Below are 13,568 nucleotides of genomic sequence, written 5' to 3' on the forward strand. Positions count from 1 at the left end.
ATAAATGCTTGTAAAATATCTTTTTATTTAAATAGATGACATAATCTACCTTGATGAGGTGCCAGGTGGTGCTGCAGTGGATATAGCACTAGGCCTGGAGTCAGGAAGACCTGAGTTCAGACATAGCCTCAGATACTTCCTAACTGTGTAACTCCAGACAAGTCACTTCTCTCTTTGCCTCAATTTCCTCAACTGTAAAATGGGGATAATAATAACATCTGCCTCTCGGGGTTGTGGCGAGGATCAAATAAAATTATATTTGTAAAGTGTTTAGCATAGTACCTGGCAAATAGTAAAGGTTTTCAGTTCACTTGTTTTTTAGCCATGTCTGACTCTCTGTGACCCCATTTGTGGTTTTCTTGGCAAAGATACTGGAGTGGTTTGCCATTTCTTTCTCTAACTCATTTTACAGACGAGGAAACGGAGGCAAACAGGGTTAAATGACTTGCCCAAGGTCACCCAGCTAGTAATTGTCTGAGACCTGATTTGGACCCAGGAAGATGCGTCTTCCTGATTCCAGGTGCTCTGTGCGCTGTGGCACCACCTAACTGCTCCTAGAAATGAGTAATCATTTAATAAATGCTTATTTCCTTTGATTTCTTCCTTCTTTCCTTCTTTGTTGGGTGTGGGGGTAGAGCTAGGAGTTGAGTTTCTTTAACTTTTCTCATTGAAGCTCCAAACAATTCATATATTTATTGATGCTATTACAATTCCCAATAAAACACAAATTGCATACCACACATAGGATGGGAGAAAAAGAGATTGTAGCAGTTGAGTGGGAAGAGGGCTTCCGCCACTGCCCATTCTAACATTTAACCTGGAGAATCATTTTTGTGGAACAAGGCTCCAAGGCTAGATCAGTCTGCAGGGCAAAGCTATAGATGCTTCCATGTATGTTACAGGAAGCCTTGAAAATAAAAAGGAAGATTTCTTGCTGAAGATGAGTCTTCAGTACAAACCCAAGAGTTAAGGTTTGCATTTTGTTTTTTCCTATTAAAAAATAAAGTTGTACAAGGACAAAAGTCCTCTGACTGTGTGCTTCCTTGATCCTCAGAACCAATCAGATTTATGCCTGACTGGAGCCATCAGTCTACTCTCTTAAATTGGCATTGAAAAGTGGGCCCAAATACTGCTACTATGCAAGCAAGAGAATGCTTGGTATCACCATTTCTCCTAAGGTGCTCCCGCACGTAAATCTCCAGAAGTTAAGCAGTACAGTTGGATAATCTAGAAAACAGCATGTCTTACTGCAGAGGTTTTTATTTGGACTGTTTGCAAGGAAAACTTTGAGGGTTTTCTTGTCTGAAAGGAATCATAGGAGCATAGACCTAGAGTTGAACAGGCCTTGAGCTGACAGCTGGTCATTTTAGAAATGAAACAAGCCTGGGAATTTGGTGGCTTTGCCAAGGCCACACATTCCCTGTCTGAAGCTGAATTGGAACCCAGAACTACAAAGTTGGTGCTCTTTTCCCTGTACCTGAATTGACACTGCAGCACTGTTTTCTTAGAGCTTCTGATAATTTTCTTAATAATCTTAATAATTGAAAGAAAGTTAAAGGAAGTCTTTATCTTTTTGTCTTTATCCAAAGCTAGAAAATGGTGGAAAAGAATATTTTGGAAAACAGTACATTGAGAATATTTTTCTGAGTTCAGTAGGTAGATGCTGTTTCCCAGAAATTTTCATAACGAATCCTAGAGTTTCCAAGTCCAGCTCTAAAATGAAAAGAAGCAGCATTGTGAACCCTGAGGAACTCTGGAGCCTTGGAATCAGAACCCCCCATTCTAGTCCTGGTCTGTGACCCTGGGCCTGGGCCATCAGCACTGTGTGATGGCAAGCTTGGCCTGATTACTCCTGGGGCCCCGCTTACCCTGACTCCTGGTATCAGTGTCAGGCTCATGGCCAACTACTGAATTCTGCTATTCCAGCTCAGGCCATGATTTTGTAGCAGGTAGCCAGCACTGCATGGAGAGCCTGTCCACGGGCACCTGAGGGTAGGCTTGAGTTTCCAAGGAGAGGATGAGGTGAGAGTAGAAGCCGCCACCAAGACTCCTAAAGGCCTCCCAGCAGAGCCAGAGAAATGCCTCCTGGCTCATATTTTTGTGTCAGTCCTGGGAAAAGTGACCTGGAAGCCATTTCTAGTTAGGTCTCTTTCTTCTTTTGCCTGTGGGATCTTGGACAAAGCAATTCAGTTCTCTGGGTCTCTGGGGATCTTTAAAGTCTCACTGCAGCTCTGAGTGTCTGAGTTATACACCTGACATTGTGGGGAACATCCTGCTTTTGCCACCCACATTCTCTTTTGTTTCTTGCTTCTCCACCCCCTCACCCCCCTCCCAAATCATCCAGTTCCTGGATCCAAAGCACTTTGTCACACTGTACACTAAAGTTCCTTCCCACTCTAAAAATCTATGATTCATCTCAACGTTTGTACTGTTACACGTTATATGAACGTAGGTAGGTAGTGAACACTTAAGATCTTCTGGTATCTGTTAATAATGAATATGATAAAGAGATTTGGGGAAGAAATAATAGCTGACATTTATACAGCACTTTTTAAGCTTTACAAAGTTTTTACATACTTTTTCATCCTTCTAACATTCTGGCAAGATAGGAAACTGAGGCTCAGAGAGGTCACATGTTGAGATAAAAGGTTTCTGCTCACTCCCAAGTCCAGCTCGGTATCCCCCGCCCAAAGCAAAAATGGAGCTTGCAGTCTTTTCTTTGTATTAGGTGGAGCTGGCGGCAGTCCTCACACGATTGCAGAACTCCATAGGAAAGGGGGAGAATGGGGGGCCCAGTTGATGAGGTCTCTGATTTTTCTCTCACAGATGAAAAAGCTGGCAGCTCTCAGCACTTTTGCATCTCTGAATGTGTATGCCATAGCTGAAGAGGAAGCCGCCCCCAAAAAGCCACTGAAGCCAACTCAGGTAAGTTGCCTGCTTTGAGGTTATTCCGTCTGTACAATGAGAAGAGGATCAACATTCTGACCTCGGTGAATGAGAGAGATGAGTTAAAACAAGACCTATGAATTACATATTCCAAATGCCGCAATTTCTCACAATTTCTCTTCTGCATCAGGCACCTAATAGGTGCTAGGCACAATCATAGATTTTCCTTTTGTTTATAAATTTTACCTTCTGCCAGGCCACTCATCTGTACCTAGGAGAGGTTCCCACCTGGAAGGATCAGGGTTGGTACTATGAAGGAAGTAGCATCTTAGCTGAGCCTTAATGAAAAGAAAAGGATTTTGAGAGCTGAGAGTCCGTCCCAGGCAGCTGAAGGAAGAGCTGGCCTCTGACTTGGCTGGAGTCAAGCATGCATGAAGAGGAATAGCAATTTGGAAGCAGATTGTGGAGGGCCTTGAATGCCAGACATAGGCAGTGGGGATCAGGGGCATGGCCAGAACAAACCTAGGCATCAACATTGTGCAGGATGGAGAGGAGAGGAGAGGAGACTGAAGGCAGAGTGACTGGATAGAAAGCTACTACGGTGATTGAGGTAGAAAATGATGGAAACCTGAGCTAACCTACTAGAGAAGGGGGGTTAGACAGGAGAGGACCTAGGCAGACATGATAGAACTTGATATGTTAGAGGATCTAGGTGCTGAGTCACTGGGAAGAGTCCTGTGGGGGTTTGGAGCAGTCAGGAGGCAGTCCAAGTCCTGCAAAGAAGTGATGAGGTCAGCTTGGGACATCATTCAGTGGCAGATGGAGATATTGGAAGGATATTGGAGGGGAGATGTCCAGTAGGCAATTAGAAAAGCCCAGTTGGACCTCAGGGAAGAGAAGAGGGCTGGAAATAAAGATTTGGAGTCATCTGCAGAATATAATTGTGAGGGGAAGCCTATTTTTAAAATTATTTTTCCTCCTGAAAAATTGTTTTTAGATTAAGTAACATTGCAGAGAGGGTCTTAGGACTTCTGGATAGTCTGGCATGTAACATTTACAAAAATGTGTCCTTTTAAGAAAATCCCATGGGAACTTGCAGGATAGATAAGAATTATCTGTCTTATGATAAGAATTTGCTGCAGGGTACCTTTAAAAAGCATGTTTTTCAGGGCAATTAAAAAACAAAAACTGATTTATTTTACTTAGGTCATAGTTGATTTGGATATGACTTTGCAAAATATTATTTTGCAGAGTGTCCCAAAAGTCTTAGTGCAATTTTAAGCCTTAGAATTTAAGCCCTAGAAAGTCTTAAGCCTTTCATCTGCATTAAGATTTTTGGGACACCGTGTATGAGGTATATACCTCAATTTAAAGCTATTTATAGGAAAACCACAATCAGAAATCTTGAGGAATGGGATGTTCTGAAGGCAGCCAGGTGGCATAGTAGGTAAAGCTCTGGACCTGAAGTCAGGAAGACTTAAATTTAAATCCAGCCTGTGACCCTGGGCAAGTCATTTAACCTCTGTTTGCCTCAGTTTCTTCCATTGTCAAATTGGGCTGATAAAAGTACCTACCTCCCTAGGTTGTTCTGATGGTGAAATGAGATAATATTTGTGAAGCACTTAGCATAATGCCTAACACATAATTAGGTAGTCAATACATGCTTATTCCCTTCCCACTTTCCTCTAGGTCATTATCACAACTGAATCTCCCTTGGATTATTGACTTCATAAAGTCTCCGACAACATTCTAAGCATGAGTTTATTATTCAAGTCTATGAACGTTAAAATATATGAGATTTGACTGTATGTAAAGCTCCTCTAGCACATTGCTTATAAGTAGTTTGGAATAAATCCCTGGTAGTGTTTCTTGTCCTTTGCTGATTTCTACCAACAATTCAGGGGGAGAAATCTTAACTAGAGGAGAGTACTGTTTACTTGGGTTCCAGTTCATTGAGACTTTGCTATTTGTTGATTACAATGCCCCCATTCCTAATAAAGAACAAGTGTGTGCAGACTCTTGTATCCAATGATCAGGGAGTTCCTTACTGTAAGCCTTCTCTTTGCTCCTTGCTCCGGGCACCCTGTTTTTCTCCATAGGATTACAGGACCAGAGATTGGGAACTGGGGGTCCTCAGAGGCCACCTAGTCCAACTTCCTCATCTTAAAGAGAAGGAACCTAAAGCACCAGAAAGGTTTAGTGACTTGCCTAAGATCACCCCGTGAAGGCCTGTATTTGAGCTCATACATGTGTCCTGACTACAAACCCAGCACTCTGTACCCTCCCTACTGGTCATCCATCAAGGCCATTTTGTCCATGGACCAAGTAGATGTTGATAACCCCGTAAAGTGGAAAGTCCCGAGACCTGTGAGCCCTCCTTCTTCTGACTGATGTCTGAAACTGTACCTTGGGAATCAAACCTCTTTAACAGAAGGCTTATGACCTGCGCTTTCGTTGGCTTATCCAAGACAGGTCAGCACTTTCTTTGTAATTTATGATCTTAGAGCATTGAGGTATTAAAGGACTTGCCTAGAGTCACACAGCCAGGATGTGTCAGAGTTGGGACTTGAATCCAGGCCTTCCAGATGGTTCTCCATCCACTATATTACACTGCCTCACCTAAGCACTTTTCCCTGTTACCATGAAAGTAGCCTTGGATAGGATAAAACTGTAAGTTATCATCATTCATGAAGGATCTGAGAGCAGATTTGGAGAGGAGAAGGTAGAAGACAGAATAAGGATGCTGAATCTCTAGAGAGCAGTGAGGAAGGATGGCTCTGAAGGATGTCAACTTTCTGCACCATGCCTGTGCCCCTTGTTTACCCTGACTCTTTCTAGCCAGTTAATAAGCATTTCCCCATTTTGAGCCTTTCACAGAGACCCTGCACTCCTGAAGGAGGTAGAAATGAATGGATGGAGAAGGGAAGGAAAGAAGGAGAAAGCATTTATTAAGTGTTGATTTTGTGTCATGCACTGTGTGCTAGAGTTGCTCATACAAAAGCAGAACATTACAGGTATAGTGAATGAGGCCATGGGGGAGAAGATGGAAACAGCTCATTCAGCACCCGAGGAAGACTTTATTTGATCATGGTTCATGGTATCTATGCCCAGCCCTTAGCACAGTTCCTGGCACATGGTAGAGGCTTAATAAATGCTTATTGACTGACTAGTGGGGTGAGTGAGAAGAAGGGAGGGCATCTTTGGCTAGGAGATCACAGAGGAAGGAGTGAGGGGAAGCAGAGGCAGGAACTTCTAGGACAGCAGTGCCCCAAGGGCACCAGGCTCTGGTCTCTGGCATGGCCATGTTCTCAGATGTTATGAAGGAGTGTGTGGAGAATTGTCCAGAAAGGAGGGAGTGAAAGGAAAAAGTTACTGACTTCCTTGTCTCCATGGAGCTGGTGGCCTAGTAGTGTCCAAAGTAACAGTGAAGGCTCACCGTTCCTTGCCTGGATAGCAGGCCATCATTTGGTAGCTATGCTCCAACAAAACCCTTGCTTAGTGACAATAGTTTGTTGAGAGGCCTACATCCCCTGCTGCCAAAAGACCGAGTTGCCCAGGAACCACTGGGGATTCTTGTTTGCTTACTGGTTTTCATACTTGGATTTTCTTTAATTATATCCTATGCTTAATATTGTGTGTTCGTGCCTTCCTAGATACTGAAGGATGAACTGATTAGCCATTGGGTTGTCAGTCAGGTAGTAAGCATGTATTAAACATTTCAGATGTGCCAGGCACTGTGCTGAGGAAGCAAGTGTTAGGAGACCTTCTTTGTGGAAAAAGGGGTTTTTTTCCTTGAGCTTTCCATAGTGTGTGTGTGTGTGTGTGTGTGTGTGTGTGTGTGTGTGTGTGTGTGTGTGTGTGTGAGAGAGAGACTGTGTGTGAGACACAGACTGTGTGTATGTGACAGACTGTGTGTATCTGTGTGAGAGAAAGAGACTGTGTGAGACCAACTGTGTGTGTGAAAGAGACCAACTGTGTGCGTGAGAGACTGTGTGTGTATGTGTGTGTGTATGTGTGTTCATGAGAGAGAGAGAGAGAGCGAGAGTGTGTATGTGTATGTGTATGTGTGTGTCAGGGAGAGAGAGAGAGACTTGGATATAAACTTTTGTTTTTGTTTCTTTTTGCCTTTCCAGCTCCCCATTTATAATGTACCATCTCTCCATTCTAAGTACGTTGAAGAGCAGCCTGGCCGCTTACAAATGGGCATTGCTTCCATCCGAACCACAGCCTGTCATTATGTTGGCTGGTGCAAAGTAAGAACATTCTGTTAGTGATCTCTCTCCTAACACAGGAACTCTAAAGTGCCTGGTTTGTGTTCTTACCCATACAACAGCTCGAGTGTTTTCAGGTATTGCTCAGAGTGAATTTTCACACACAAAACCTTTTATTCAGGTTGGGGTTCCTGATCGGGTAAGTCATGTGTGCTCCCAGCTGGGCCTGGAATGAGTAGCGTCAGCCAGTGGAGTAGATACTGCTGTCATTGTGTGACCTTGGTGCCTCTGTATTGGCATCAGAAGCAGTGCCACCATCACCCTTGCCCAGTTGCCATCCAGACTTGCTCCCAGCCTAACCTGTATCCATCCTATTGTTTTGAGATTTTAAAAAACATTTCTTGTGGTTCACAGATCTATAATAGAGTCCTGGAAAATTCCAGTTTGTTGAAATATGGTCATTCTGGATTAAGGATTCTTCACCTAGGGTCCATGAACATTTTAAAAAATATTTTGATAACTGTTTCAATAGAATTGATTTCTTTGGTAATCCTATGTGTTTTATTTTATATAAAAACATGATTCTGAGAAGGGGTCCAGGAAGCATAAAAAAGGTTAAGAATCCCTCATCTAAATTGTCTTACTGGTGTTCTGTGAAGCCATTGCATTATATATTTTTTTTATCCTGAGCTTGTCACGATCTTTCTTTCTGACAGTACTGTGTGTCTTTTTAAGGAGGCTCAATACCTTCTTAATAGTTTGATCTCAGGGAAAATGTCTTGACTAATTAAGGTCTGCTTCACACACCTGAGGCTGATGCCAGCAGTCAGATGATTGAGGCTTAGGTCTCTGGAGACCAAATTTGCCTTCGTGTTCTCCGATTTGTCTTTAGTGAAGCAGATTCCTCCTGAGACATCCTTCAATTGCCGCCATCGCTGTCACCCATTTTAAAACCGAAAGGACATTTGATTCCCATTAATTTTAGAAAGAATGGACTGAAAGGCGTTTTGGAAGACATTTCATTTTGAATGTAAACAGCTTTGCTCTTATCATTTAAAAAAATACCTAGTCTTTAAAAATGACTCCTCATCGCAATGCTGTTGCTATCCTAGATGCCAGCTTTTAACTCCTACTCCTAGTTCCCTGGTGTTTCAAAACTTGGGTTATACTGCCCCCTTGTGGTACATGAATAAGCCACCATTTCTGTTCAATTTATCAAGAGCATTTCACTTGAGATTTATTTGTATGAATTATCAGTAAAGACAAATAAATAGTTTAGCAACATTTAGTTTCTCTTTGAATTTTGATTTCATTATCTTTCCCTGCCATTACAGTGTACAGAATATAAAGTGCGTGTACATAATGTAAAGTGCATGCACATCCCTTGTATAGACTGTTACCAGGTCTTGTTAATGTTCCATATCTCTTTTTGCTCTTGTCTAATATAATTAAGTTTCCTTCTCTGAAAGATTTTTTTGGCTGTTACCTTCATAACATCTAGTTAGTTGGTTGCTGTCCTTCCTTCATAACATCTGCTTCAGGGATTTGGGAAGTCAGAAGAGTGGGCTTGTGTTTTGGCTATAGTATACAGCGTGATCTTTGTATTTTAGCTAATGGGGAAGTGTTGTTCAAATCTCCAGTAGACCCACAAGCTTCTCTGTTGCATATGTACTCTTTTTATGTTTTCTACCCTTAGGATACCCTTAGGATCCCCTATCCTGCCTGAAATATTACTGTGGGAGAATGGTTGTTTGGTAGCAAAAGGAGAGGGCAGGAATTTAAGATAGTTGTAGGGGAAAGGCTGAGGACTGGGGAAGAAGTCTGGGCTGACTTCTTGGAGGCATTTGTCCTTTTCCCTGACTGTTGCTTCGCTTGTCTTTCCTACCTGCTCCCTACCTAGGATCTGTGAGTTGTCCTGCCCCATTAAATGATCCTAGTATCCACTCTTCTTGGTTCTCCATAGTCCAAGAGGGCTTTGGATGGTTGGTTGGTCCTGTCAGCTGATGTCTCATGGAAAAACTATGGGTTCACACTGTCCCTTGTCAGAGACAAAGAGATGCCAAACTGCTTCCTTAGAGATTTTAGGGCTCTGTAGGGACAATGAAATGTCTATACAAAGAATTGTTACACATTTCTAAGATTAAGATCCATTCCTCCACAGAGCAAAAGATAGGATTAGGGATAAAATCTGGAGCCATGACTTCACTGCCATAAAGAACTCCCTGGTGAGAAAATTCCCTGTACCAATATAGGTTTTGGTACCTTCATTGCAACTTGGAGCCTTAGAGGGTTGCTTAGATCAAAGGATAAAGTATCAATTACTACCTGAATAACAGGTAAGATTCTAATAATTGGAGGCAGCTTAAACATGTCATATCGATGACCCCCTTACGGTTCATTAGAGGTTATGAAGTTCAGTATTGGTGGAGGTGTGGAGAAATGGACACGATGGAGAACTCTTGAGTTGGGGATGTCCTTTTGGAAAGCTCATGGGGATTATACAACAGGAGCAATGAAACTTTTTGTACCTATCTTGGTACAGGTTTTCTATTAAGAATATACCATAAAGATGTTATTGAAAGAGAAAAAAAATGTTTTGTTGTTATATAATTCGTAGTAAATCATTTGTTATATCAAAACACTGTAAAAAGCCTAGAGTCTAATGTTACTGCACTCTCGAAAAGGACAGAGGGCAGTCCTCCATCCTTTTTTAGAGAGAGCTGGCCTTGGAGTCAGGAAGATGGCATTTCAGGCTTCAGCATGTCACTTAAACTCTCAATGCCCTGGGCGACTCTTCAAGGACTAAATTGCTAAGAAGGTGCTGACCTTTCTCAGTAGAGCAAGTTCTCCACCAATGGAACTCTGCGCTGACCAAATCATTGGCCTGGCTTTCACCAACCCCAACTTCCTCCCCTTGCCTGCCAAAAAAAATAATAAATAAAGCTAAACCTGAAGAAAGAGATACGAAATGTTGCCAATCAAAGATATTAGAGTCAGAGTAATCTTATATACCCTAGCCATGTGAGCTGGGATATCTACCACGTGGCAGTTTCTTTCTACCATGTGGATCTCAAACTTCTAAATGGAGGAGCCGAGTCTTTGGGAATTGTCCATATTCACATAGCTAGGATGTATTAGAGGTGGGATTTGTACCCACTCTCCCTAATTCCAAGGCCAGCTTTCTATTCACTCTGCTCTGCCACCTCTCAAAATAACAACGGCCTTCATCTAACATGAAGAAAGTTCCCTTCCTCAAATTTCATCCTTTTCAATTGTCTTCAATTTGATAAATGTTTGTATTTGTACATTCCCTTGTGAGCTGCTTCCCAGCATTCATAGGTGTTTTAGGAAGAAAAGTTGGGGGAAATGGGAAGCTAGAGCTTCAGGTACACTTGCTGTATAGATTCATGGTGGAAGCTGGAAGTAGAAACCTAGGTTCGGTGTCCTCTTTATTAATGTTTTCCTCTTGAAATGTTTAGTCGTTCTATTTGTCCATTACCTGCTTGATTCCTACTTCTCCCTCAGAGATTCCTTCTTCCCAAATCCCTATTTACTCACTTTGATTTTTTATCCATTTTAAAAGAGAGAGCTTATTTTGTATCTTTTTCAAAGACTCCCATGGCTAATCTAATTTTTTCCTTTTTTTATGGTAGGGTGTTTATGTTTGGATGAAAAATGGAATAATGGATACAGTACAGTTTGGGAAAGGTAAGTAAATGAGTTAGAGCCCAGAATGTTCTGGTGACTCTATGAATCATAAGATTAAATTGAGAAAGAAGCCATACTTGGTCACTTTGATAGACAAGAAAGAAATCAACAAGCCGTTAACCAGATCATCTGTGGCAAAGCTTGGTTCCTGTTTCTATGTTGTTTATCCAAAGCCAAAGAAGAAATTAAGAGCAGTAGTTCATAGTTGGTAACTACTTAAAATAACAAATGCTGTTTTAAAAAACTGAGGAGAAATGTGTTGCAATTGTAAACTGCCCATTGAGAACTGTAATTGTAGATTATTTCATTTTTTAAAAAACTTCCAGGAAGTAATAAGACATAAAATCAGTCTTTGACTGTTAGTGCTAATGGATGAAAGCTGTGGCAAAATAGCGAAGCATCCAAAAGTCCTTTTTATTTGCCGTGGGAATGTGTTCTATGATTTTTGGCACAACAGATTCCCCTTCCATTTAGTCATGCTTGGCTTCAGTTAGCAATCAAATGAGTTTGCATCCTCTGACAGGGGAAAACAGCTTTGAAATTCAAATTCATTACGGATAATCCACAAAGTTAATAATCCCCACATACATACAGGTACAGAAATTAATTTGGCCCAGCCTTCACTCATGACTCCTGTGAGTATGTGGTTTCCTTTGAATTGGTTGCTAAAGGCAATAGTGCACTACTTTGATTGGATAGTGTTGTTGTTTATTGGGGAAAATTATGAGAATGGGCAACAGCACCTTTAGGCTTAGATACTATCCCTGCTTTTTTTACATGTGACTTTGGGCAAGTCATTTAACCTCTTTTGGTCTCAGTTTACTTATCTGTAAAATGGACTTGCAAAGTAAAATGTCTTCTAGGTCTAAATGTGATCCTACACTCAGTTCTACATGCTCTAGACTTCCCATTCTGTCCCTTCTCTCTAGCTCTGCTTCTTACCCCAGCCCTGGTTCCTGGTTTCATTCCAAGGCTAATGGCCATACTGAAGCAAGACAGGCTGGAAAAGCCTGCTAGACTGGAGTGATCAGGGTCACAGAGGCCTTGATCATTCAAGAATCAAAACTTCTGGTCCCTGCTCAGATTTAGATTTAGGTTTAGATGAACTGGAGATATGAATGGCTCATGGCCCTTCTTTTCTCTTTTTGGAGTTTCTCTCCTTTGCTCATTTGCAGCTACTCAGTAAAGGCCTGGGCTGCCCTTCTGACCATCTTTACTTGTACATTTTGAGGCAACTGCTTAAACCCAAGTCAAAGCAGCAACTTGTGCACAGTGAGGACTTCATCCTCCAATGATTTCCCTTAAGACATACTCCCCAGGAAGGTGGAATCTGAAAGCAGGGACCTGCTATATGAGATCTTAAAACATTGGCAATATCGAAAAACCAGGAGATGAAGGAATATGTCCTGGTTTTCATTTAATAAATATCTCTTGTACTAATTCCAAGGCCTGCTTAGATGAGTGTTTTGGCTAGCTCTCTTGAGGAATAAATTTAGAAGTACTTACTCATACCTTAGTAATTAGTTGGTTTTAACCTTTCTACAGTATATCTTTATTGTAAACATGCCAAGTAGGATGTACTATTTAGTTGCACTAGTTTCCATTAAAGTATTCCTTTTTATGATTTCTTGAGATGCGTATGTTTATCTGAAGAATCCACCTCGAGATTTTCTTCCAAAAATTGGTGTGATTACAACTTCAGGATTGGTCGGCTTGATTTCGGCAAAAAAAGGTAGCTTTTGCCTTATTATCTCTTTAATTAGAAATTAGACAGTTTTAAAGAATTTTTGTTTTAGCTATACATGTTTCTACAAAGATGATAATATTTTAACTTATTTAAAGTTAAATTAATTTTTACAAAATTTATTTTTATTATCTTTTTTTAAATAAAAGATGATAGGGTCTTTTGAAACCAGAAAATAGTCTTTTAGGAATTTCATGCTAATATATACAGGTGAACAGCTCAAATTTGAGTGTATGTAATAAATTTCTTCATTTAGAAATAATTACAAGCCATGGTCTACTATATAGAACAACGAAGTTATATTCGAACTTAAGGTATTTGGCTGAAAAGTTTTAGTCTCTCATTAAGACACTCCTCCAAAGTAGCACATATTACTACATTCCCTAGGTCATTCAACAAAGTATCTCTAGCTATTGGAATAGGGTTGTTGACCCCAAGTAAGATTTCTGTCCTTGCCAGAGTGGCCTTTGATCTCTGGTGGGGAGGAAGAGGAAGGTGTAAGTTATATTTTAATCTTTTGGGCAAACCCCAGCCTTATAAACAGAGGCTGGCTTAATTGCTGTGAAAATATATGTGGTCATTTATTACAGCTAGAGCTGAGACTCAGGAAAAAAAAAAGCAAGAGACAGGAAATTCAGGGACCACACTTTGACTTACCATGTGTCCCAAGGGAGTAGTTGGCTATCTTGTGTGGAGAGAGAGCATTCTGGGGTTTTGTGCGTTCAGTACGTTCCTGCCCTAGCCTGCATCATCTGCACATAGCCCACAATCGATCTGTTTGAACCCCAAGAGCAGAGCTCGCTGAACTGGAAGTGAGCAGTGATTCATGGTGGGAGAGAGAAGAGCAAGGCCCAGTTCCCTGGGACAAGAAGGCTAAAATCTTCATTCCTGCTTACCAAAGAAATGACTGCAGAAGCCTTACTATTACTCTACTTAACCCAGGCATAGAAATGAGTTTCTAAATCCATCGACCCTCAAAAGAGTCTCTTTTTTGTATTCCCAGTGTTAATTGTGTTTGT

At 41.2% G+C, this 13,568-nt stretch overlaps 1 protein-coding gene across 3 annotated transcripts in view; it reads left to right on the plus strand.

The window, feature by feature from the left end:
* APOOL (apolipoprotein O like) overlaps positions 1–13,568 on the plus strand; it is a 116,729-nt gene that overhangs the window by 54,844 nt on the left and 48,317 nt on the right. For all 3 annotated transcript variants that reach the window (XM_072627187.1, XM_072627190.1, XM_072627188.1), the window contains exons 2-5: positions 2,827–2,925; positions 7,020–7,139; positions 10,751–10,805; positions 12,439–12,537. In XM_072627187.1, the coding sequence (XP_072483288.1) occupies positions 2,827–2,925; positions 7,020–7,139; positions 10,751–10,805; positions 12,439–12,537 (373 nt within the window). The remainder of the gene's footprint in view (positions 1–2,826; positions 2,926–7,019; positions 7,140–10,750; positions 10,806–12,438; positions 12,538–13,568) is intronic.

Source organism: Notamacropus eugenii, chromosome X, assembly GCF_028372415.1.
Source record: "Notamacropus eugenii isolate mMacEug1 chromosome X, mMacEug1.pri_v2, whole genome shotgun sequence".
In the NCBI taxonomy this organism is placed as follows: Eukaryota; Metazoa; Chordata; class Mammalia; order Diprotodontia; family Macropodidae; genus Notamacropus; species Notamacropus eugenii.